This window comes from Dryobates pubescens, chromosome 9, assembly GCF_014839835.1.
Source record: "Dryobates pubescens isolate bDryPub1 chromosome 9, bDryPub1.pri, whole genome shotgun sequence".
In the NCBI taxonomy this organism is placed as follows: Eukaryota; Metazoa; Chordata; class Aves; order Piciformes; family Picidae; genus Dryobates; species Dryobates pubescens.
The window spans coordinates 31,470,551-31,497,385 of NC_071620.1; the positions used below are offsets into that span (position 1 = coordinate 31,470,551).

At 45.4% G+C, this 26,835-nt stretch overlaps 1 protein-coding gene across 1 annotated transcript; it reads right to left on the minus strand.

Annotated features, from left to right (window-relative positions):
- Window positions 1-7,330: 7,330 nt before the first annotated feature.
- Window positions 7,331-9,753, minus strand: SOX4 (SRY-box transcription factor 4). Its single transcript, XM_054164378.1, has one exon. It carries the CDS (start codon window positions 9,132-9,134, stop codon window positions 7,830-7,832), a length of 1,305 nt encoding a protein of 434 aa, XP_054020353.1. The 5' UTR covers window positions 9,135-9,753; the 3' UTR covers window positions 7,331-7,829.
- Between the last annotated feature and the right edge of the window lie 17,082 nt (window positions 9,754-26,835).

The window sequence follows — 26,835 nt, forward strand, 5'->3', positions numbered from 1 at the left end:
ATAACTTCCTGTATGTGTGCAGAGAAGGGCAACGAGGCTGGTGAGAGGATTGGAGCACAAGCCCTATGAGGAGAGGCTATGGGAGCTGGGGTTGTTTAGCCTGGAGAAGAGGAAGCTCAGGGGAGACCTTATGGCACTCTACAACTACCTGAAAGGAGGTTGTAGCCAGGTGGGGGCTGGTCTCTTCTCCCAGGCAACCAGCACCAGAACAAGAGGACACAGTTTCAAGCTGTGCCAGAGAAGGTTTAGGCTCAAGGTGAGGAAAAAAGTTCTTCACAGAAAGAGTAATTTGCCATTGGATGGGCTGCCCAGGGAGGTGGTGGAGTCACTGTCTCTGGAGTTGTTCAAAAAAGGATTGGATGTGGCACTTGAAGCCATGGTTTAGTTAGTCATGAGGTGTTAGTTATTAGGTAATAGGTTAGACTTGATGATCATAGAATCATAGAATCAACAAGGTTGGAAAAGACCTCAAAGATCATCAAGTCCAACCTGTCACCTAAGACCTCATGCCCACTAGACCATGGCACAAAGTGCCATGTCCATCCCCTCTCGAACGCCTCCAGGGAAGGTGACTCCACCACCTCCCTGGGCAGCCCATTCCAATAGCTAACAGCTCTCTCAGTGAAGAACTTTCTCCTCACCTCGAGCCTAAACTTCCCCCGGTGAAGCTTGAGACTGAGGTCTTTTCCAACCTGATTGATTCTATGAGTCTATGAATGACTGAGAGAGGAAAGAAGGAAAGATGAGGAAGAGAAATGTTTTTGTTTTTCTTACATTACAAGGGCACTGCCAACACAACCAAGTATAACACACATTTCAGCTATTATTTTGCTGGCCTATCAGTGCCAAACAGGACACAAAGCCCTTAGCTGCCAGGTCTAGGTTTCTACTTCTAATTCCCACAATTTTGAAATGTTTGTATGGGCCCCCTCAACCAATCTGCCAATCTTGCTACTATTTCTGCAAGCCCTTTTCCTCCTCCTGTTTAAGCAAGCTTATGATAAGGATGGGACACAGGGGTGCATCAAGAGACTGGTCAGCATTTGTTAATGGTCAACAAATGGAATCAAGGACAAGTTATGGACAGTTAACCTCCTCTGTCACAAAGCAGTCAGTGCCATCTGACCAGCAGCCAGTGTTCTGTTGTCATTTGCTTCAAATAAAGTTACACAGGAAGTGGTAGTACCTGGAGTTTGAGGATATTCTTCCATCATGAAAGATAATTATGCTTTGCTTGTAGAAAACGTGGAGTAGCTAATATTGGGGGAGAAAGGATACTAGTAGTTAGTGTATTGATGGGGGGGGGGGGGGGGGGGAGGAAACATAGGAAGTGACTCAGAACAGTAAAAACTAAACAAAGATGTAGTATTAGGCAATGCCACCTAGTCATACCTATGAGTTATGCCTAAATCATAGTGCAGGGTATTTAATTCTGTTGATGGTCTATAGGTTGATTACTCCAGGTTCAGTAAATGCCACTACTTGCCTTGAGATGTTTATGTACAACACACAAAACAGAGCAGTCACTGACCAGGAAATTGTTAAAGTCCTGAACAAGTCACCTTTTGTACCACAGTATACCCATCTTGGAGACAATGACATTTATTTTCCTCATGTTGGTGACAAAAATCATAGCTGATGTTTAGAGCTCATTCAAGTGCCCTGGAGAGGAGAGGTCAAAATGGTGGGGAGTGGATAATAATTTTTGAACTCTGGCATATCAAGATGATCACACCATCTGTAGACCCAGGAGGTTATATTGCAATACCTTGTTAATGTCTTCAAGGCCTTTCAGAGATCTTTAGAGTTCTTCTACATAAAAAATTAACCCTGACATATACATTCAGAAAGTAGATCCAACACGGAATAAAGAGCCCTTGAGAAGAAGGTTAAGCTATAATCTGCTGGGTTTTTCCAGATGTGGCAGAGAAGGGACAGCCAGTGTGAAGGCTGTGCACTCATATGGCTGCTACTGTGTCATGTATTTATGTAAATGTATGGCCCAACAGCTAAGAAGGAGGCTGGAGTGGCCTCTAGTTCAGTAGTGTCACTTCTGCTCAGTCAAGCTGTTTCTGCTGTAAATGTAACACCAGGGTAGAAATCTTGCAAATGCCAGCATTGCTGACTCCTGGGGAACTCTGCTTTGGTTTTGGAAAAGAAAGGAAAAATGCAGTACATTCTATGCATTTAGTCACATTACACAATGCTTTACATATGGAAGGAAGGAAATTAAATGATACATAGGGGAAGTAGACCAGATTACTGAAAATTATATGTACACTCCCGAGGTGAACTGTCTTCATCTAATCTGCAGGTAAATTAATGATTTACAAAGAAGTGTGGTCTATTAAAAATAAATTGTAGTAACAGACATGTGGCCTATTGTGGTGATTTTTCATTTAAATCTTCTGCCTCCATTCTTTTCTGTATCTCTGTGCACTATGAGATGAGCTGACAGAGAAACAGCAAAGAGCTATAAAAATGAGTGGCTTAGCAAAAGATGGAAGAGACAACATTGTCACAGTATAAGAATGGACAAAATTATCTGTACCACTGGTAAGAGAGAAAACAGAAACTCCATTTTTTCCACTTGGCATACCAACAAATTCACTCTGCATTACCACAAGATGCTCTGCAGGCCACAAGCAAGAAGTGGATGTCAAGATAGAATAAATTAGTGGAGTGGGATGTCTTGGTGACAATGACCATGTGTGGCTGTAGAAGTTTCTAGAATGCTGATTACCAGAGTGAAGACACAGTAGGGAAAGAGGAATTTGGTTTTGCCTTGTTTGCTCGAGCACGGTTGCATCTTCCAGGAGGGGAGCTCAGGCCACACTCACAGTAGCTGGGGCAGAGGCCTTGCAGTGGCAGCAGGGTAGGGGGAGGAAATGACAGCCTCAACAATCTCTAGTTGCAAATGTCATCAAGCTGTGGAAATGTACCTCTTTATAGGCACCTGCCACTCTGGCCCACATCCAAGAAAGGATCTGGTGTTAGGCAAACCTACAGTCAGATGCCAGTTGTGATTTGTAAAATTCAGGGTTTTTTTCAATGTAGATCTTAATTTAAAAAAAAATAAAAAAAATCTTGGCAATAAATAATAAATTTGCTAGCTTTCACCTTTGTTAAAGGCCTACTACTTCTCCATCCAAAACATTTGTATTAGAAATACTGTGTATATGGTGTATGTGTGTGTGCGTGTATATATATATAGGCACACACACATATATATAAAGGAGTACATTTGCTGATATATCTTATGTGTCTTAGTTCTGGGCACCTCCTTTAGTGAAAGACTTGCCTTGCTCACCATTGCAGCTAGCAGGAAATATGTGAATGCTTCTCATTTATGTATATATACGCATATGTAAAGTTGTGTGAATATATACATATGTTAGCCTGACCACCACTTAGCTATCTGGAAGCAACAACTTGTGCCACTAAAATATCCCCCAGAGAAACAATCCGTCTGGCAGCACCGGACTTTATTATAACTGAGAACAAAGCCAACATAGGCAGGAAACCATAAAACCCCTCAAGTTAACTGCAGCCAGCGGCAAGCAGGAGCAGCACCGTTCGGTCAGGCTCAGGCGGGGCTGCCGGCCAAGCCTGTCGCCTGCAAGCGGCTACAGTGTGATGTTGTCACCCAACGCATCCCCACCTCCGGCCCTTTTCTTTCCTCATTTAGACTTTGCGTGGAGTCTCAAGAGTAAATTTATGGCTAACCCCACCACCTGATCACAGCAACGCGCTGAGGGTCCGGGGGTTTGGGTACACACTCCGAGCATGGTTCCTGCCCGCCCACCCTGGATGGCGAGTCCCGGAGATGCACCGAGGCCCCCAGCTTTGAACCCCGATTTGCACAGGGCTTTGGAAAGGCAAATCCGGGCGCCGTGTGCCAAGACGCCAAGCAGGAAACCTCTCCGAGATGGTTGGTGCGGAGCTGCTGGAGGGGGAGGGGTGTGGAAATTGTTGCATGGCAAACACAACACAGGAATTCATGGGGATAAGGAAGGGCAAACATTAACCTCCTGTGCCGGTGGCTTTGCGAAACAGCCGGTGGCACCTCTCCCTTTTCGTTTGCTGTTCCTTTTTCATGGAAAAGAGTTTATGGCTCAAAGCCAGCTGTAAATTAACAGCTAAGTGAAACCATTATGTCAGTGGGATACCTTAATCGGTTTACAAAACACTGTTCAAGGTACGATACATATTCGTAGGCAGGAGGGGAACGCATGCAGGTACCCTGGAGGTCGAAACCCAAGCGCATCACCAGCCTTGGCCCAGCTGGGCTGCCCCCCACCCCAGGACACATCTCCCCCTCCCCTGTCCCCTGAGCCCTCCACCCATTCACACAGCTGATGACCAGGCGTTCGCTAACACTTTGCATTAGAAAGACTTTCATTAAAGGTGCCCTGAAGAAACTATTTTGGATGGGGGATGGGCGGCGGGGGCCCCAGCACGCCTCTTGCTCTGACTGGCTTGCTCGTTTCCTGCGCTTCTCACCCGAAAGACCAGAGCAGAAAGGAAAACAAAAATCTCTTAAACAGGAAAATAATCTCAGCCCGCGGCGACAGAGCGAGTTGCCCCAGGCGAGGAGGTACTGCCGGTTACCTCCAGGCTGCCAAGCCCGCTCGGAGCTTGGGAGAAGAGAGCCGCGCACCGCTACACAGCACTGGCTCCTCCCCTCCCTCCACCTGGAGCACGAAGCCGCCGACCCCACTCCGGCAGCTCTGACCCTGGACAGTGCTTCCCAGAGGCTGCGGCCACTCACCAGCCGAGCCCCGACGGTCCCGGCTTCCTGGGCCGCGGGGTACAGGCAGTTCGGCCATCCCTTCCCTTGCCCCTCCCGGCGGGGCCGGCCGAGGGCCGGGCTTGTAGGAACCCGGGCAAGGAAGGCGAGAAAAATTCGCCCGGAGGAGGTCGGTGGCGTAACAATGATGACAAGAGTAGCCCAGTGTTAGGGTTCAGTTCCAGCTGATTTTATTTCCTTTCCGAAGAAGAAAGAAAGAAAGAAAAAAACAAACAAACAAACAAAAACAAAGAAACAAAAAAACCCCAACAACAACAAAAAACCCAAACAAACGAAAAAAAAAAAGAGGTTATTTACAGAAGGTATATCAACAATCTGACAGGCAGTGAACTTGACATGGTTAGTTGGCATGATTTTTTTCTTTTTTTTTTCCTCCTCCTTTCCCAACGTTGCGTTGTGAGTGTTCGTTAGACAAAAAAAAAAAACCAAAACAAAAAACAAATTAAAACAAAAAGAAAAGGAAAAAAAAAAAAGAGAGAAAAAAAGCTACACAGCATATTGCACAGGATGGATGACCAAAAAAAAAATAATAAAAATATACCGAAACCAACCAAAAACCCAACAAAAAAAAAAAGCAAACTCAAAAACAAAAGACGACCAAAAACAAAACCAAAAAAGTTAAAACCCTTAACGGAACCACCTCATTAGGCAGACGTCCTAGTGCCTGTCATGTTATATTAACATACATAAACACACAATCTTCTTTTTTCGCTTATAATACAGACTTAAATGTACAAAGATGTTTTCACTTTCTTCATCTTAAACACAACAGCTATAAACCTGAATACATATGCTATCATCATGCCATAAGAGACTAAAACAATTATATTTAGCGACAAGTAGAAAGGATTAAATAGTCAAATACGAGAATGAAAAACGCACTACATAGTGTCGCGAACTCAAACCGGCATTTAGATAGATCCAGTGGTTTAAACGGCACGGTTGTTGTTTTTTTTTTTTTTTTTGCTTCTTTAAAAAAAAAAAAAAAAAGTGCAAAAGATGTGGTTTACAAGTTAAAGGTACAGGATCCCTTCTGTGTAAATGCACCAGTTGCTTTACTTCAATTCGGGATAGGTTTCTCCCCAAACCGGTAGCATACAGTGTATACGCCTCAGCTTTTCCTCTTCCCCTCTTCCCCCCAAGCCCCCGCAGAAAGGCAGGGGGGCTGCGGGCGGGCAGCAGTGGTGAGGGATGCTGTCACTTTAAGATGCCTGCAGATTGGAGTGTAAACATGGACAAAATAGGGGCTGATTCGTGGGTGTGTGAGAGTGTAGGTGAGAGCGCACACGGGTGTGAGAGACTAACCAGCGGCCCTGTTGCTAAAAATCAGGAAATCCAAACAGCAATTTACACCGATTTACACCCCCTTTATATATTTTTTACAAAAATACACTGAGAAAATAATCAAACGTTTTCATCTCTCTTCTCTTTTTGTTTTTAAAAGTGTCAAAAGTCTACATTTAAATATAAAAAATTAAAAGTTAAAACTCTAGCCCTTCAGTGAAGGAGACATAAAAATGGTGCGGGTAACAACGAGAACTACCAAAAAAGACAAAGAAATACAAGTCAAAAATGTTTGGCCAGTATAAATACGTCCACTTATAAAATGGCATCCGATTACATTTACAAGGAAAAAAAAAACCAAAAAAACAAAAAAAACCCAACAATACGAGGATGGAGCATCGGTGAGAAAAAACAGTCTTTTCATTTACAGCTATAAGGAACGAACACATACATACTCTGAGAAAAAAAAAAAATTTGGTCCTGAATTTTCTTTTTTTTTTTCTTCTTTTTTTTTTTTTTTTTTAAAGTCCAGCACAGATTTGAGTTGCGTTTGAATCCTTTTAAGAGTTAAGAATGAAAAAAAGCTGGTGATATCTCGTAGGAATCAAACATTGCGCCATCTACCTGCTGCGAAACTCCTAACACCAGGGTTTAAACTGTTCAACAGTCTCACGGAAATCTTAAAAAGATAGACAGGATAACATGCTATATTAAACCTTAAACCCCACCAGTGAAATAGTCCAACACCATCACGATTCCGAGTAAGAAAAAAAAAACCAAACCTACTTTTTTTTTTGTTTTTTAAAAGTATTTTCATGTTTTGTTTTTTTTTTTCTCTTGCAAAAGCCATGGCCCTCCATTTCCCTTGTACCACATCATGGCAAAAACTGTTCCCATTCGGTCTCTGAAAAGAAGTTTTCAGTGTTCTTGAAGTTTCAGCCTCATTTTTCTCTCTACATGACAGAAGGTGACCGAAAAAAAGCGATGCAGCCACCTCATCTGTACGTGCAAATCCGTTTCAGTTTATTATCTTTCCTCCGCCGTATTTCCAAGACAGCTCTCAGAGTGTAAGGTCTGGCTCTTCGCTTAACGAGGATCTCAGTCCAGCTCCATCCGCTTCCTCCTCCTCCTCCCATCACCATCACCTTCTCTCACCGCACAAGAAACTGGGACAGGATTTCTGTCCCCCAAACATGAACCTTGCAAAGGTTTGGGTGCATTTGTTGGTTGTTTTTTTTTTTTTTTCTTTTTCCCCAAGCAGTTCTGATCGCTCTTTCACACCAAAGAGCAAACAGTCAACACATCCAGTGTGTGCTCGGCACAACGCATCGCTCCCCTTCCTCTTCATTCGCATGAAGTGGGCAATAACAGAGAACCCAGAGGCATGTGTGGTGTCCCCCCTCCTCCCCTTCTCTGTCTCTTTTCAAGAAATAAAAAAGGAAAAAGGCAGCATTTCACTCCCGCCAGGCTCTGAAAAAGCCACGTCAGGCTGGTCTCTCGGAGGGGGTGTGTACGGGTCTGTCTGCGGCCGGAGGAAGGGAGCTTGCTGGCCTTTCTGTAGAGAGAGCGATCCCGCTCCCGCCGCCGCTCGCCCCGAGCACAAGAAGCAGTCTCACTAGCCCCTTCCCAGGAAACAAAACAAACCAACATCGAAACAAAAGCGGCCCGGTGGGGGTGGGCGAGTCCTGCTGACAACGCGCGCCTTTGCCTCTTCCAGCAGCGCCCGGCTCTCGCCTCAGTAAGTGAAGACCAGGTTGGAGATGCTGGACTCCAGCCAGTCACCCGAGATCATCTCACTTACCTCCGGCGTGCAGTAGTCCGGGAATTCAAAGTGCGAGCCCGAGCCAGGCTCGAAGTTAAAATCCAGGTCCCGGTCGAGCACAGAGGAGCTGAAGCTGCCCAGGGACATGCTCTCAAAGCCGGGGCTGGGATTCAGGTCCAAGAGGTCGTCCTCAAACTCGTCGTCGGACGAAGAGGAGCCGGAGGAGGAAGAGGAGGAGGAGTGGGAGGACGCGGAGGAGGAATGTGCCGTCGAGGGGGCCGGGGAAGAGGCGCGCAGGCTGGTGTAGCTGCGGTGATCCGCGGGCGAGCCAGAGCCGGAGGGCGAAGGGCAACCGGTGCCGCCGCAGTCCCCGTCGGGCCGGCCCGCCCCACCGCCTCCCTCTTCGTAGAGGCTCAAGGGGTCGCCGGCCTCCGCCGAACTGCTAAGTGTGGGGCTGCCGGGCACGGCGCTGCCAGGGGAGGCCGAGGCAGCCGCCGCCTGTCCGCTCCCGAAGATGTAGACCCGCTTCAGCTTCTTCTCGGCCAGCGGCTTGCCAGGGCCCGAGGGAGCCCCCGCCGCCCCCCGGGGCTTGTATAGCGCCTGGTGCTCGGGCGGCAACAACGCGGCGGGCGGCTCCCCAGGGAAAGGGGCGGCCTTGCCGCCCGCGGCCGCCTTGCCGTGGGACTTGCCCCCAGCACCCGCGCCGCCGCCGCCCGTGGGGGAGGGCTTGGAGCCGCCGCCACCGCCCTTCTTCGGGGCGGGCTTGGCGGAGGCCGCGGAGCCACCGGGGCCGCCGCCCGCGCTGCACCCACCGGCGCCGCCCCCGCCGGCCTTGTCCGCCTTGTCGCCGGGCTTGGCGGAGCTGTTGCCCGACTTCACCTTCTTCCTGGGCCGGTACTTGTAGTCGGGGTAGTCCGCCATGTGCTTGAGGCGCAGCCGCTCCGCCTCCCGGATGAAAGGGATCTTGTCGCTGTCCTTGAGCAACTTCCAGCGCTTGCCCAGGCGCTTGGAGATCTCGGCGTTGTGCATGTCGGGGGACTGCTCCATGATCTTTCGCCGCTCAATCTGCGACCACACCATGAAAGCGTTCATAGGCCGCTTGATGTGCCCGCTGGGTGTCTTGCACCAGCTCGGGTCGTCTGCTTTGCCCCCCGTGGAGGCGGTGGAGCCCGGCGTAGGGGAGGAGGCGATGCCCAGCTCGATGCCGGCCCCGGAATCGGAGGTCTCGGCGGCCAGCAGCGCCTCAGTGTTCTCCGCCGTGTTGGTCTGCTGCACCATCGCGGCGGCAGCGGCGGCCGGGGGCTCGCCGGGGCTCAGTGCCGCTCCGGTGCGGGGCAGGGCGCGCAACTTCTCACAGCGGCACCGCAGCCCCTCGTGGCCGCGCCCCCGCTTCCCGCACCACTTGTACTTCCACACCGGCGCCTCGTCCCCGGCGGCGCGGTCCTCTCCCCCTCGAGGCGGCGGCTACAGCGGGGCCGCCCACGGTCGGACCAGAGTTTTTGCGAAAGCAGCACTGCGAGCCACCCGTCCAAATTTTTTTCTCGGGGTGTTTTGGGCTTTGAGTTTGGAGGGGGGGGTGTCGGTCTGGGGTTTTTGCCTCACCACTTCGGATCTCCCCCCTCCCCGAAGCAGCTGGTCCAGTTCACAAGGGCTCGCTGACCGCCCCCGGTGTTTCAGGAGAGCAGCGTGCCCACCTCCGCCTCTGCCGTAAGTCTCTCAGCGTTGGGCACGGCCAGCGTGCACCGCCACGGGGAAAGGGGGAGGCGGCGCGCCCCCAAAGCCCCGGCTTCCAGGACGCGTGGTAGTGGTGGTGGCGGGGTCGGTGGCCAGGAAGAGTTTGTGCAGGTAGGATTTGTCAGTTGCGAGGTACTGAGCGAAAAGAAAGCCCCTCAGGAGGAAAAAAAAAAAAAATTGAAAAATAAAAAAATCGAGAGAAAAAAATCCCCGAAAAAAAGAGAAAGAATGAACGAGCGTGTACGTCCCCGGCAGCAAAAGTGGCGAGCCGGACGCCCAGCACCGTTCTCCTCGTTTTCTGCCGCCTCTGCTGCTACTCCGCGCGCGCGGAACCCTGCCGCGCGCCGACCCGCGCGCCCGCCGGGCGATGCCCCGCGCCCTCCCGCGCGCCTCGCTCCGCCGGCTGCAGCTGAGAGCGGACCCCCGCGCCCGCCCCGCGCCGCCGCTTTATCCGTGCGCGGCCCGCCCCGTGGCCAATCGGGGGCTGTATCCAACGCCTCCGCGTGCCAAGCCCCGCCCGACGAACGGCAATTGGAGGCTGCCCCGGCGCGGTAATAATGGCGGCGTGCAATGAGAAGCGGCCGCGCTGACCTCATTCCCGGCGGCGGGGCGAACTTTTTAAAAGGGGCAGGAGGGCAGCCCTCCGCCCCGCCCCGCGCCCCGCCGCGCACGTGCCCGCGGCCCCCCAATCCAACAGGCCCCTCCCGCGCACTCCTCCCTTCCCTCCTCTCTGCCGGGGAAAAATTAGGAAATCAGCAAAAAATCATCATAATGCAAATAATTAAAAATGGGAGGGGCGGGGGAAGAGGGGGGCGGAAATTGACCCGATGTCTGCGGGAGGAGGCGCTGGGAGTTGCGGTGGGGACGGGCGGGGAGCGCGGACACCTGTCCCGCACAAAAGGACGAGGCGGGTGTGTCCGCTGTCCGCGCCACTGGGGGTTCCGAGTGGCTATCGGAGCCGCCCGCGCACGGCCCCCCATCCTTTTTCCTCCGCCGCCCACACACAGAGCGTTAACGGAGGGACCGTCGCCCAGCTCTCAAGAAGTGCTCCGGCGAGCACTGCCGTCACGCCCCCTCCGCCACGGAGCAAGATCGGAGCGGCGCCGGGGGTGGGACGGGGCACCCAGCTGGCACCTCCCGCAGAACGGCCAGCCTCATATCGATGGCGGCGGTGTTAATTAATCGCTGCCGCCCACCTCATCTCCCCAGCGCGGTGGGAGGAAGCGGTGTTGCCCTTATCGCCTGTTTACCCTCCGCGCTTTCTCCTGCGCCTCGCCACCACCGCTCACGCACACCACATACGAGCCGCGCCGCCCGCTAAGGGAGGCGAGGAGGGAGAGGGTACAGCTGTCGTGGGGGGATCCGGCCAGATCCAGCCTGACCCCGCCGCGTCCCCAGGGGGTGCGAGAAGGACTCGCGGCTCTGGGCTTCCGGGCAGGTACCAGCCTCCTGGGGCGGAGGTTATGTAGTGCCTGTCCTGTCCCCCAAGGCTTCGGGGTCCTTCCTAGAGTACAAGGTGCGTTACAGGGATTGCGGTTTAGTGTCTCCTGTAATGGTCAGTAGCGAAGGAAAACAGGGCTGCGGTGATACTTGCTGTGAAGCACCGCTTAAGGCCTTGCAGCATCAAACCCCATCAATATTCTGGTAAAGGGGATGATAAAACCATAAAAAAATTGATAGTGTTACTCCCCAAGGGACTAAAAAGGCTGTTAGACAAAACAGCTATGAAAAATTTTGTTCCCAAACCACGATTTAAAACCACTTTTTAAAAAACCTGAAACGAACAGGTTGAAAACAGTTGAAATATCTAAGAATGAGGTCTAAAATAAGTTCCACAATTTTTGCAAGAAAATTTATGGTAGGATGCCTTGGCAGGGTTTCTTGCTGGTTTGAGAACAAGCTTTGACTATTAAGATTTCCACACTGGACTCAAATTATTACACTACCACAAAGTTCAGAGAAAAATCCTGAATGGCTAATACCTCCTTGGATAGATCACCTACATTACTGAGAGTGTTTACAAAAATACAACCTAAATTATTGCTTTGCTTACAACAACAGCAACAACAAAATAAATAAATACATACTCTTCCAGCCTCTGGTAAGCTTTGGCTAATGTACACTTTCTGCAAGGTCAAGTACATCCAGTGACATCAATGGAGTTTCTCACCTTTACACTTTGTGAGCAGTAGCTCACGCTGTTTTTCTCCTGACACCTCAATGCTAACATCAAACATAATCTACCCTATACCACCACCGTCTATAGAAATGGAGGTTGACAGTAGTTTTGGTATCAGGAGTAAGTCCTATGTGTATTTACACTCATGTGCAGCAATGTGGAAAATCTGACCAAGAGCAGTCAGTAGCTTCTGGCTGCTCCACCTGTTAGCATAGTATCCAAAACGTTTTCAACCCCTAACTATCTTGGTTTACATATAAATATCAGTTTGTTTAACCAACAAAGTAAGTAAAATATTCGCATGTTTCTAGATGCCGGTCGAAGCAGAACAAATAAAAACTAAACAGGTGGGCAGAGACAGAGAAAGAAAAACACTTTAGAGAAGCTTTTCACTCAGATGGGTTGTAGTGTGCAAGGTCTTGACTGGCATGAATAAAATTATCTCCAGGTGAGTCAAGTGTTATCTTGAAGAAAACAGTCATGTTGATACAATCTCAGTTCAAAAAGTGTGTATGTGGGATGGACAGAAGAGTACTAGTTCCTAAATGAAAACTTGACAAAAGTGCAATTTAGAACTGCTTAATAAATCAGTTTTAAGAACATGATGTGAAACTCTATAAAAGCATTTTACTATAATTTCTTGGCTGTTTCCTGGAATTTAATTGCTTCCACTCCTAATCCTCCAGTGCTGGACTGAAAGTGCCTTCCAGCTCCCCAAATTTTTAAGCCTAGGTTTAAAGCATGAGCATTCAGCTCCCACCTAAAATGCAGTTTTAAGAGCGCTGGCAAGATTTACCCACGGTTTAGAATTTTAAAAGCCTCAAAACCTAATCCTATTTTCTGCAGGCTTTGTAAAGCTAGGGCTGCAGTATGGGACGCGAGGTGGCAGCGCTGAGCCTCTTCTGCTAGACGTGGGAAAATGCAGGGATAGCAAACCTGGGTGTTTGTTTATTTATTTATTTCTTACTTATTATTTTTCACCTCATGGTTTTACTGATCAGCACAGCACTGCAAGTTTCGAACTGAAATTCAGTAGGCTGGCATACTGAATCAGAGGCAATGCTGACACACTCACCTGTACGCTGCTAAAACAGTTTGGAATTGATCATAAACCTCATCAGGAGGATTTAAGGGCATGGTCATTGATGACACCATTCTCATGAGTGTCACTGAGACCCTTAACCTGCAGTTCACCTTCACAAAGCTCTTGACAGCTCTGCAGCAGTACTGTGTTCTACAAGAAACTGATTCAAGGTTATCTGTGTGAATCAGTCCCCACCAGTTAAAATGTCTTAAGAACAGGAGGATTTAGCACTGCCGCAGATTTCCCTCCCCCCACACCTTAAGTTGAGGGTTACTAGAGCTCCGGTTTATTTAACTGCAGCCCTTGCAGTTGATCTTTTCCACACCCCCAGCTCTGTGGGCTGTGAGAAATGCTTTTGAGTTGACTCTGGCTGAGCTTTTGGGAGGCAAACCTTCTCTCCCTCTAAACATGTTCCTGCATGCCCTTGCCGGCATGGAGCGTTTCTCTTCCGTGTCAGCACACTGCCCGGGTAGCCATCATAGCCAGCAGGAAAGGGGTCCTGTTGCCCAGCAAGGTCTTTGACTTGCAAATGGCAAGGCTACAGCAGAAGTACACTGCAAAAGAACACCTTCCCCACCACCTTTCTGTTCTCTGTTTTCATCCAAGGAAAACTGTTGATGAGATACTTGACATTAAGAATAAAATAAAAGAGTAGAAAAAAAGTCCTGGCTTTTAAAATAACATGATGGTAGTGGATTTTCACAATCAAAGAAGAGTGTGTTTAAGGGTTGGAGGTGTAAACTGAGACATGAAAGTGGACACTCCTTCTTCGTCCTGTTTGCAAGAAGAAAACTCCATTGTACAATTGCATCACTGCGATTCACCACGTACCTCTTTCTACATGATTCATAAACACTTTGAACTTTCCCCGGCAGCTTTGTGGAGAAGAACTTTTATTACTGGGAAGTGTTTTATAGAGGGTGTTATTTACTCAGGAGTGAAAATCTGTTGCCTAAAGTTGTATGGTATTGTTTCCTGCAACAGTGTATGCTCACTTACTTTTTTCTTGAGTACAAGCTTTCACACAGATACCCAGCGCTTGTTGTGAGAACACCGAGTCACTTCTAGTTCATTTAATACACCAAGTAGGTAAGAACCCATCGGAGTATACATATTTATATTAATTCAGATATTAATCACTATTATGGAAATGTTTGGTTTGGGAAGGCAGAAACACCTCTCCAGAAAATTGTAATGAGTAAATATGATAATACTTTCTATCTTTTATCCACTTTGGTGATGTTTTACGTTTAAACTTGTTCTCTAAGAATAATAATACGGGTTCAAAAAGCTCTGTTAAAAAAAAAAGAGAGAGAGAAAAAGAAACCCTTGGAAAATACATTGCTTGTTTTTACTTACAAGAATTGCAACCCTTATCCAATCCTATAAGATTTATTAAAGTTTTTTAATAACAAAAATAAGTTTCATCTAACAAAAGCTTTTACTTAATTTTTGAAGATGTTTTGGCAAGCCTTTTCTGCGAAGTGAAAAGAAACACAGCCACAAGGTTAAAGAGGAATTACTGGTCTGCTGCATATGTAGTAGCAGATTGCATATTCATGAGCTGCAGCTGCTGTGAAGGCCACCCCATGAAGGGTAGCCCAAGAGGAAAGCCAGTGGAGGGGAGCAGTGGTGGGTGTGTGTCTGCAACCAGCCCTCTGGCAGGGCTGAGCCTTTCTCCCTGTAGAGGATTAGGAAAGGAGTGCCTCTCTCCTTCAGCCCACCGCACTTTCTGAATGTGCTCTTCTGTTAGGTCCCTTATACTCCCTCCCAGCCATCTGTGTGCATCCCTCCTGTTTGCTCTCACTTTCCTGTGCCTTCTACAAGCTTATTGCTACTGCTCTCATACAATTCAGCTTATCTTTTTCTGCCATCTCTACAAATGAGCCAACAGCTGGAAGAAGACAGTTCAGCAGAAGCCCACATAGTACCAAGGATGAAGTAATATTTCTGCCCACTTCCACAACATCATGATGCCATGATTTTAGTGTAATTGATAAGATGGAGCTACAAACCCACTGTGCATTGGATTAATTCGGGTTGTTTTGAAAGGTCATTTAGGGGGATATTGCTATTTAATTCAGTGTAAGAATGAATTTTTGTGTTAAAATATGGCTTATACACAGTACTCCTGGAAGGGAGGCATAAGGTAGTCTCTGTACACATAGGAAAAGAGTTCTTTTAAAATTAAAGTCTTGGTATTTCTAACTTGTTTCTTGTGGAACCATTTCTTGAGTGATATATTCATGGTAATTAAGACCAAAAAAAGACCTTGCATAAGATGTAGTTGTGATAATTGTAAATTTTTAGGTATACTCTGTTGTAATTCATGGATGTTTATCCACAGGATCCAGCTCTAAGAAAAGAAAATTATTTCAGCAACCTGAGGACAGCTGGAGCTATGCATGTGTTCTAAGATGGTTCTGGCAGAGGTAGACAAGCTCTGGAGCAGCACCTGTCTTTTGACTCACCAGAAAACAGTCACCTAGGCAGATCCAGGGTTAGTGTGTAAGCTTTCTGGAGGCTTTCTGTAGAGACTCCAGAAGAGCCTGCCATCAAATAATGCTGTTACTGTTCAGAACAGAATGGTGGAGGTAATAACTATGATTATTTAAAGTGTCCTTAATTTTAGGATCTCCTGAGGCATAGAAATAGTTGTGACTGAACCCAGCAATGTCACACCATTAAGACTGGTCTTAAGGGTGGCCTGTCACTATCTGATATTTCAAATTTTGATAATGCCTAGTTTTTTTATCATAAAATTGTCTTTGTACTCAAAAACTCACTCCCTTCATTCAGCCCTGTAGTCTCCAGATGTAACAGATTCATTTCTGCCAAGCCAGCTTTACTTAATTTTCCTGATTTGGTGTTTCTGATGCACAGGTCAAAAGAAAAAAAAAAGAAGCAACAGGTTCTGGTGGGAAGAGGAGAAATATGTTTTAATCTAAAACAAATGAGAGAAAGAAGTAGTCTTCTTACAAATATTTTTCCCTTTTGTGCTCAGGACAAATGCAAGTCTGGCTTTTTTCCTGGTTTCCTTCCATGTAATTGTTCTTGATGATGGTGCTGGTGTGACAATTAGTAAAGATTTATTTATTTATTTACTCTTCTCTGAACAGATTGCTCAAACGATACCATTCTGTACTTGCCAGGGTTTGTTCTATGGTCTCTGTCACCTACCTTGCCTGTTCATGCAGAACAAGGTTACAGGTTTAATACTAAATATGAACCTTTATTTTAAAAAATATTTTTTAAAAGCTTGTGTTCTCTAGCAATTGTACCATTTTCAACAGAATTTTAGGCAAAAAAAAAAAGGTGTTAGAGTTCTACAGTGACCTATCATGAGCTAGCTGTCACACTCAAGTGTATATATGAGTAATCTCAATGTGCAGGTGTGCTTAAGTGAGGCAGGATGTCTGAACTTGCATTGCATAGAGGCTGTCTTTAAGTCTGATTAATTGCTTTCAGAAATAACAAATTGTCTGTATGGAACCTCAGGAGGCTAGAATACTTTACACTGTTTCATAGTTCAAGAATCAGGCATTTTACAAGTATTACTTGAAAAATAAAAATGCTGGTGTTTTACCTAAGCGTCAGAAATTAATTTTGAATACTCCTGAATTACTGAATTTTGCTTTATAAAACCACTGATTTATCAAAGAGTGTAAAAGAAGATGCTAGTATAGAGTAATTGTGTGATTGTAAATATAGTAGAATAGAACAGAATTAACCAGGTTGGAAAAGACCTTTGAGATCATCAAGTCCAACCTATCACCCAACACCATCTAATCAACTAAATCATGGCACTAAGCCCCCCATCCAGTCTCTTCCTAAACATCTCCAGTGATGGTGACTCCACCACCGCCCTGGGCAGCCCATTACAATGGCAAAACACTCTTTCTGTGAAGAATTTCTTCCTAACATCCAGCCTAAACCTTCCCTAGTGCAGCTTGAGACTGTGTCCTCTTGTTCTGCTGCTGGTTGCCTGGGAGAAGAGACCAATCCCCATCTGGCCACAACCTCCCTTCAGGTAGTTGTAGACAGCAATAAGGTCTCCCCTGAGCCTCCTCTTCTCCAGGCTAAGCAACCCCAGCTCCCTCAGTCTCTCCTCATAGGGCTTGTGCTCCAAACCCCTCCCCAGCTTTGTTGCCTTTCTCTGGACACATTCCAGTAACTCAGCATCTTTCCTAAACTGAGGGGCCCAGGGCTGGAGACAGTACTCAAGGTGTGGCCTAACCAGTGCTGAGTACAGAGGCACAATGACTTCCCTGCTCCTGCTGGCCACACTATTCCTGATATAGGCCAGGATGCCATTGGTCTTCTTGGCTGCCTGGGCACAGTGCTGGCTCATGTTCAGCCTGCTGTTAACCAGTACCTCCAGGTCCTTTTCTGCCTAGTAGTTGAAAAATGTGAAAAATACCGCACTCCTGCTATCAAAGCTCTTCCACAGAAGATTATCTGCTAGATGGCACTTAATTTGTTTTCTCAGGACTTCCTTCAAAATTTGAGGTGTAAAACTTGTTGCAAGATCAGAAAATATGTACATCTAGTTAGTCTATTCTTATTCCCATTTCATTCAAAGAACTAATGCCTGACTGTAGGTGAATTATCCAAGTTAATAGTCTGCTCATAATTATTAATGTTACACAATTAGATAGAAAATAAGATGCTTTAAAATATCCTTACAAGCTAAGTGTCTCCCAGATAATACAGAAAGTTAGCATTTAGACCAACTCTGCTCAGACTTCATTGCACCTGTCTCTACCCAGTGCCTGAGATTTACTCCTTACTGGTTTTTATGGAGACTCCAGTGCAGAAGGTATGGTGCCTGTGGGTGACTGCTGCAATACACCCACACACTGACTGTTTTAACCTCAGGACTAGAATAAACAGCAGCTGCCCAATGCAGGGGTTAAGTCACGCACTTTGTCTCAATGATCATCACGGTTATCTTCATGCTCTCCCTCCTGTGACACCAAGTACCTACCCTCACTTCTCCTGGTGTGGAAGGGAAATTACGTGGTTCACACTGAAATGTTTCACGGGGGGTTGAAGTTCCTAGGATACAAGGTTGCACCTTGCCTATCTTACATGTGGTGTGGATGTAATGCTTACTCTGGAGGTGTGTGACTGTCAAGGAACATCTTAGAAACACCACAACATGTTGTTGATATGAGCACATGCATATGAACAAGCATTGTACTGAAGACTTCTGTGTATGATCTTTTCTCCCTGGATATGTAAAAGGGAGGAGAAAAAAAACCACTGGCAGAAACGAGTAGTGAAACCACTGGGGAAAAAGCAATATTTAGATTGCAGAGCTCAAAAAGACAGAAGTTCAAGTTCCTATAGAAACAGATACTGGAGACACTTTTTTAGGAAAGATGTACACTGCAGACTGTGGGGTAGTGTGAAAATACATGAGCTAACCTTCCCAGCTGCTCTTGCAAAACAAGTATGGGGCACTGGAAGTTGAGGGTGAGGTGAATGAGAAGACAGAAGATGCACCATCCAAGATGTTGCCTAAAGCAAAACAGCCCACCCCCCGCATCAGGACTTGTTCCCTTAAAAGAAAGAGGAGGGTAATTGTTATTGGTGATTCCCTCCTGAGGGGAACAGAGGGCCCCATATGTTGGCCAGATCCTTCCCACAGGGAAGTCTGCTGCCTCACTGGGGCCTGGGTCAGAGGTGTTTCCAGAAGGCTGCCAAATCTGGTACAGTCCTCTGATTACTATCCCTTGACAGTTATTCAGGTAGGGAGCAATAAGGTTGAAACCAGGGGTCCAAAGGCAATGAAGAAGGACTTCAAGGCTCTGGGAAAACTGGTTGAGGGGTCAGGGGCACAGGTAGTCTTTTCATCAATACCCTTAGTTGCAGGAAGAAATACTGAAAGGATCAGGAAAGCAGGTGCAATTAACAAGTGGCTCAGAGGCTGGTACCACCAACAGAATTTGGGGTTTTTCAATCTTGGGCAACTTTCTGTGGCACCAGGTCTGCTAGCAACAGATGGAGCATATCTGTCGCAGAGGGGGAGAAAGATCATAGCACATGAGAATAGCCTATCCCACAGAGGGAAAAGGGTTCTAGGAAGGGAATTGGCTGGACTCATTGACAGGGCTTTAAACTAGATTTGAAGGGGGAAGGGGCTGAAACCAGTCCCCCCAGACAGGAGTCTGAGGGTGGTAAGCTGGACACAGAAACCAGCAGCCCAGCTGAAGTGCATGTACACTAATTCATGCAGCATGGGTTACAAACAATAAGAGCTGGTCTTCAGTTTTCTTATTCTAGAAATATTATACCATCTTTATTCCTATAAATAGGAGAATCTCTGCTGTTCTTACATAGATATATGCTGATGTGTTTTTTAATCTTACATACTTTATATTCAGTAACTGAGGCTTCAAAATGCATGCCGCTGTACATCCTGGTGTTTCATGGGCTTGAAGCTGCTTCTCAGAAAAGCATAACAAGTAATGCCAAAATGACTGAAACCTAGGGGAGCAGAAGTGGTGTCTGAGTGCTCTTTGGATTGTTCACTGATTTCTAAGCAAATCTGTGCCATCTGACACCCAACTGCCTCACAGCTATGGTGAGCATTCAACTCAGACACTTGATTGTATTTACAATTTTTTGCCTGCAATTGTTCTTCTTTTGGAACACAGGGCAGCAGCACTATAGCAAGCACACACTGACAGGAGCAGTGGAATCTGTTATTTAATGAGGCCTGCAGTATTGCATGCGTACGTAAACTGGGAGCATCCAGTAAGTCATTACTCACATGAGAGATTTGCATAGCTGACACTGTCATTTGAAACAAGTACAAATAGCACAAGTACATTTTCAGAAAGATGGTGGAGCAGTTTTTCAGGTTTAATTAATGCAGCAGAGGATAGTGTCTTGCTGAAGTGAAAAATCAAGCTCCCATATTCAGAGGCCTCTTTCTTTATCACTCTGTTTTTTAATTCCACAAACTGACTTGTCACTATGGAGTGCAGTGGCACAACTGGAAACTCTTCCCAGTGCTGGAGATCCTTCAGATGCTTCTCAAGCAGCAGTGCTCAGTTGCATCCTCCCACAATAAATCAGGAAAAGTTCCTGCTGGTCTGGGGAATGGTACACCACTGTCCCGCACCCACCCCGGAGCAGTAGCCAGCTTATGGCACTGCTTTGCTGCAGAGGAACGGGCACTGCCCAGCCCTCAGTGTGCTCCCTGGACTGAAACAGGTTTGCTGCCTTCCCTGAGGAGATGCCTATCCCAGCAGCAACGTGGGGAGTGGGAGAGCAGCTCTACGGGGGGTGGCTGTTGCTTTTTTGGGTGGAACCAGAATGTTGCCTGCCTTGGTCTCTGTGACAGCCCCATGCCACCCTTCACAGCTGCCCTCTGCTTGCCAGCATTTTGATTGCTGCTCAGAAGTAGGGAAAGCAACATCTAAATGCTATGCATGCAATGAGCCTCCTCCTTTTTGTGTAGTAGTTTTGTTTGTTTGTTTCTAGCCCAAAAATTCGGGGAGCTGTTGGTGATACCCTCAAGGGGAAACAAATGAAGGCTCTAGCTGTTGGTATGTTAACTTACATTTGTATTGTAGTTTTATTCAACACCATAGAAAGTCTTGCAAGGTCTTTGCAGTCCTGAAGGCAATTTCATTACAGAGTACTTTTTCTCTTTCCATCTGAAACAAATACATTTAGATGACTTGTGCTGTCCACACCAATGAGATACAGTCTCATCTATTCAGCTTACTCCTTTTATCTTTCAAAGCAGGAGAATGCTGGAGCAAACTTTGCACAGACTAGAAAAACAAATCCGCTGCATACAAATCTTTCCTTATTATTTCCTCTGTTATTTACCAAAGGCAAAAAAAAACCCCAACACCAGTTACTCTGCATTTATCATAGTGACTGGTAGAAAGCATGTGATTCTTATGGTAAGCAGCAATTTACAGATGGCCAGGTGCAATCAACATATCTAATCTTATCATGCATTTGTTTTATTCGCAGCTGCAACAGTTGGTGACAGTTAATAGGTTACCAACCATGAAGTATATTTATTTCCTTTTATCCTGCTTCGAGGCTACAGAAATGATTTGTAGACTGTCATAGCTGTTGAATTTATATTTAATTTTTGTGTGTGTGGCTTTTTTGTTATTTAGTTTGTGCCACTTAGGAAGAGAATAAAAATGTCCTTCGGAGAACGCATTTTGTTTTCATTTGAGCCACTTCTTTGTCTAGGGATTTAGAAACTTTAAAACCATGTGTTTGCTGTCTGGGTTTCTAATCTAAAGGAGGGCAGAAATTATTTGTAGAATATAAATGGTTGTCATTTTTTGGTTTTGTTGGTTGTTTGTTTGTTATTTTAAAGAAAGTTCTATCATTGATAAGCACTCAGTTTGCCTGTTCAGTTCCATCAAGATATGCAGAGAATTCACTATCTGGTCTTCCAAATAATCAAACACTGTAAAATCTTAATTATATATGATAATAATATATAACATTATAATCTTAAAATATGCATAAGCTTGATTTTAAATAGTGCTCATTCAAAAATAAGTATTAAATGATCTTACATTCACACCGTGGATACATATCACAGTATCACAGTGTCACAGTATAACTAAGGTTGGAAGAGACCCCAAGGATCATCGAGTCCAACCTGTCTCCACAGACCTCATGACTAGACCATGGCACCAAGTGCCACGTCCAATCTCCTCTTGAACACTTCCAGGGACAGTGACTCCACCACCTCCCTGGGCAGCCCATTCCAATGACGAATGACTCGCTCATTGAGGAACTTTCTCCTCACTTTGAGTCTAAACCTTCCCTGGCGCAGCTTGAGATTGTGTCCCCTTGTTCTGGTGCTGGTTGCCTGGAAGAAGAGACCAACCCCCTCCCGGCTACAACCACCCTTCAGGTAGTTGTAGAGGGCAATGAAGTCACCCCTGAGCCTTCTCTTCTCCAGGCTAAACAATCCCAGCTCCCTCAGCCTCTCCTCATAGGGCTTGTGCTCAAGGCCTCTCACCAGCCTTGTTGCCCTTCTCTGGACACGTTCAAGTGTCTCAATGTCCTTCTTAAACTGAGGGGCCCAGAACTGGACACAGTACTCAAGGTGCAGCATAACCAATGCAGAGTACAGGGGCACAATGACCTCCCTGCTCCTGCTGGCAAATGAATATGCATACACATATACATATGAATATGAATATGCATACACATATACACTTCAGTAAACTAACCTCACAACCTCCAAAGCTCTCCATTGATGGTTGGACTTGATTTTAGAGGACTTTTCCAAAAGAAACAGTTCTATGATTCTATGATATTCTGGTACAAAATTAAAAGTCCCTTCAAAGTGAATGTATTTAGTCCTCACCAATGAGTCTTTTCCAGTTTTTGTAATGGAGTGACAGTCTTGGTTGTGTCATTTTTTTGCTTTCACTTACATCAAGACCAAAATAAAGAGTGATACAGTAGTAATTTCTCTGTGCCTTAGATGCTTATATATATTTCAATTGCATGCATCTCCAAATCTGCTTCCCAACAACAGGAATTTTAATAGTAAAGAGTACAGCTATTAGCACATGTCAATATAAGTGAAGTATTCTTAAAAGTAATGAAGTTGCACATATAAGTGGGTTTGACAAAAAAGAGAAATAAAGAGAACAGAACCTCAGATTTTTGTCTGGTTATGGTTTTAAACAGCATGACCAGTAGTGTCTTACAATTAGCATAGGGCAACATGTATGCATAGTCATTGGCAACTATTAAATGTTTGCACAGCTTTTTCCAATCTATTTATTCTACAGGTCATTACTACACAGGGCCTGTAGAACAGCAGAAGCATTTGACATAAACTTTGAATGGCAACATATAAGTGACAATAATGCTTTTGCGGTGTGTCTGGTTTTCTGTTCTGTGTGTGCCCAGCTGAACATTCTGGATGGTGCTGCTTTTGGGGCTCTGAACAAGGCATCTTTTGCAGCTTTTTCATCCTGCTTTATTCATTAAAAAGCAGGGAAATTGGTGTAGTCCTAACAATTTAAAGAAAACTCTAAAAGGCCTGGGGGAAAGGTCTGAATCTTCTCTTTAGTGAAGTCTACTCTTATCAGCAGGGAGGGCTAAAATGTGCATTTCTTATCTTTAGCATTATCTTATCTCCAGTGCCGATCAATGTGATTTCAGCGTTGATACTAATAACTGTTTTACTGCTGAGCAAGCAATGATGAAAGTGTGGGAGCAGTGTCCCATTTCAGTGCTGTGGCAGGAAGACATTTAGGCAAATGCTGCTGGTCTCTGCTCAAGTCAATATGCTTGAGCAGTACACCCCAGGGAGAAGCTCAGGATACCAGAGGTTTCCAGCCCTATGAGGAGAGGCTGAGGGAGCTGGGATTGCTTAGCCTGGAGGAGAGGAGGTTCAGGGGAGACCTTCTTGCTCTCTACAACTACCTGAAGGGAGGTTGTAGCCAGTTAGGGGATGGTTTTTCTCCCAGGCAACCAGCACCAGAACAAGACGACACAGTCTCAAGCTGCACCAGGAGAGGTTTAGGCTGGATGCTAGGAAGAAGTTCTTCATAGAAAGAGTGATTGGCCATTGGAATGGGCTGCTCAGGGAGGTGGTGGAGTCACCATCACTGGAGGTGTTTAAGAAGAGACTGGATGGGGCACTTGGTGCCATGGTTTAGTTGATTAGATAGTGTTGGATGGTAGGTTGGACTTGATCATCTCAAAGGTCTTTTCCAACCTGGTTAATTCTAAATTCTAAAATTCTAAATCAGCCACACAGCAAAGGGAAACTAACTCCAAAAATACAGGACCTCTATGACTCCCAGACAGGCTGCTCCCCACCGGAGATCCACCTTTTCTTTGGAGGCCAGGACAAGATGTTGGAGTCTCCCAGTTCTCATTGCATCTGCCTGCTGACCAAGACACATATACCAGCATCTTTAACACACCTGGATCATGTTTTCACTTTTTTCTACCAAAGCAAAGAGAGCAAACATCTTCCAGCTGTTTGCCAAGCAAATGCTGAGCTTCAGGCGCTGTCACAGGTCTCTGGGAATCAGAATTCTATGCACTTCCTTGCTATATTATTGGGTTTGACGGCAGCAGTCTGAAGATTTAGTAAAAAGTAATCCACTGAAGGAAGATTTATCAGGATTCTCACAATCTTCTTCAGAAGCTCAGGTCAGTGCAGAGCTGAAATGGCTGCAATGTCTGAGAAAAGCGGGGCCCGTCTTCCCCCAGCCACTTCCAAGTGCAGAACAAACCACCAGGTACTGAAGTGCTTATCATCCACTTCATGTCTCTTCTATTGCTGCTTGAACGCGGACAACATTCTATTGTGAGACCATGTTTCATAAGACTACCTAATCTGATGTTTTCTCTAGGGAGTGCTTTATTTTGTTTTTACCTTTTATAGTGCAGAGCGTGGTCCATCTCCCAATATCATGTAGTCTGTCCTCAAAACCCAGACTCCATTGTGGAGGCAGCAGTGACCTTGAACTCACCAGGCTTTCCTGTGCCATGAGACTTTGGGCTTCTGCTATAGGCATCACAGTATCACAAAGGTTGGAAGAGACCTCTAAGATCATCGAGTCCAATCTGTCACCACAGACCTCATGACTAGACCATGGTGTCTTGGCCCTGGGAGTTCATCAGTTCTTAACTTAATTACTTATATGCACAGTAATCTTCTCAAGTCAGTCTGAGGGCTTTTTGCAAATTTGCCAGTTTAGAACTTGAAATGGAATTGGATTAGTTTTGCTTTTAAATGACTAAGCACACCATTATTTTAATAATGACAGTTCAGGCACCCAAGTAGTAATTACTCCTGACAGTCTACAGGTGAGCATATCCAGCTCAGAATACATTACAAAATCTGTGTTCTGGAAGACTTCAGAGCAAGCAAACATAACGGATTTCACATCCCACCCCCACCTCCAAGCCCCCTTTCTTTTTTACCCACACTCACAGAACATTATTTTCTATAAAGGACTGTTTTGTTAGATTTGAGAAGTAATCTGGCTCTTGGCTTGTTGGGGAGGCTTATGAGGAGAGGTAAGAAACGATCTTTCCTTCCTTAATCTATTAAGAGACACCTAGATTTGAAGCCTTGAACAGAATGACACCAGTCTCAGGTGCTGTCTCTGAAGCAAAAGGACATGAACTTAAGCATTAGCCTCAGATGAGGCAAGCGAGTGCTGGTAGTTGCAGGATACAGGAATTTCACTTTCCATTCATGGCAAATGTGTTCAAGAGAGATCATTCCTCCTGGACCCTGCATCATCTGTTGCCCAAGGTAGCATGTAAGAGAAAACATGGTTTTCACTGGTCTGTAAAATATAACAAACCTCACAGTTATACCACTTCAGGGCTCTTCTCTTTGTGCTTCAGACTTCATATTGTCAACAAAAATTTTCTCCTGGAAATAGGCTCAGGCAGGGAATGACAAGATGATCCATGGCAGTGAAGAAAACACTTTGTTTTGGCACTTGGAGGTTTAAACCTATGATATGGTGAAGGGATAAATTACACCTTTGGTACTATTAATAATAACATAGTTTTCTAAATAAAATTATATGAGTGGCAAAAAGAAATGTCTTTGATCCTCCTCAGTTCAGGTAGTATAATGTACTGATGGAAGTAAATGGTAGATGGGTCGAACCTTTACAAAAAGTGTATTGTGTCTGAGTAATTCTAAAACTACATTAGATAAGATTTAGAAAGTTATCTGGAAAAGCAGAAAGAAGTATTTAGAGGTCAGTTAAGTATTTGATAAAGTGCTTCATAGGAAATTATTAATTGAACTGGAGAAGATGGGGAACTTCGTATTGTTTGCGAGGTTAGCGAGGCACAAGGTCAGGAAGATAAGCTCTGGGGGCTGCTGAAGAGAAGTTTGGGCTGGAGGGAAGCTTGTGGTGAAGTCCTACAAGGATTGGTCTTGACATTGTTTTTATTTAGTATTTTCTTTAGTGATTTGGAACAGATTAGGGAGATCTGCTCTTAAACAGGCTGCTAATGAAGAGAAGGATCTGGTTAACATACAAGGAGAACTGGATTACCATATGAATGTGGCAGGAGAAATAGGATAAGGAAGTACAAAGTGCAAGTCCAAGATGGTACCGATAACCTGCAATCATTGCTACTGTGGGGTAAGTGCACAGTAGTTATAAATGACAAAGGCAAATGGAGCAGTCTGGACATACAAGCCTGTCACAGTGAGATTATAATTCATCAAGGTGTTGCAGCCACAGAAAGTCATAAATGTAATAATTTCATAAACTGTAATGATTCTAAGATTAGTTTGCTTTGTTGTTTTGGGGATTTGATTTTGTTTTGTTTTGTTTTGTTTTTAACAGGGATTGTAGACACCATTAATAAAGCTATACAAGTCCCTGGTAAGGTACTAGTGAAAAACCTCAGATACTCACCATCTATTTTCAGGAACAGTAAATTCAGACTAGTATAGGTTTAGAGAAAGTCAATCTCCAAAGGAACAGAGAAATCTGATGTTGGCTTCTTTATTTTGGCAGACTAAAGATGGAGAGGGGATTGGACTTGTGCCTAATTAAAATAAACAGCAAACAGGAAAAAACAGCTCTAAAACAGCTAAGCTAAGAATAGGGCTATGAAAAGATTAAATGGCTATAAAACAGCTGTGAGCAAATTGAGAAGCAATTATTAAAGCTAACATTCCATACAATGAAATTATGTGGAGGGAGCAGGACTATTTAAAACATAATCTAAAATGTCATCCCTGCAGTCTTTAGAGTATGCTAGTAAAGCATATCTTTTAACCCAAAGTTTAGCATTTTGGAAAGACACTTTTTGCACATATTTACTTAAAATACACATTCTGAATATATAAGAAAAAATATTTTCTCTTGCCAGAAAGCACGACACTGTTCTTGGTATTGCAGCAGCCTTCAGTACTCAAGAAGTGGAAGTACAGGGAAACACTGTAGCTCCAGGCTGGATTGTGCTTCCTG

Bases quoted from the DNA above. Each gene is read 5' to 3' on its own strand.
- SOX4 (XM_054164378.1), bottom strand. From the start codon at position 9,134: ATGGTGCAGCAGACCAACACGGCGGAGAACACTGAGGCGCTGCTGGCC.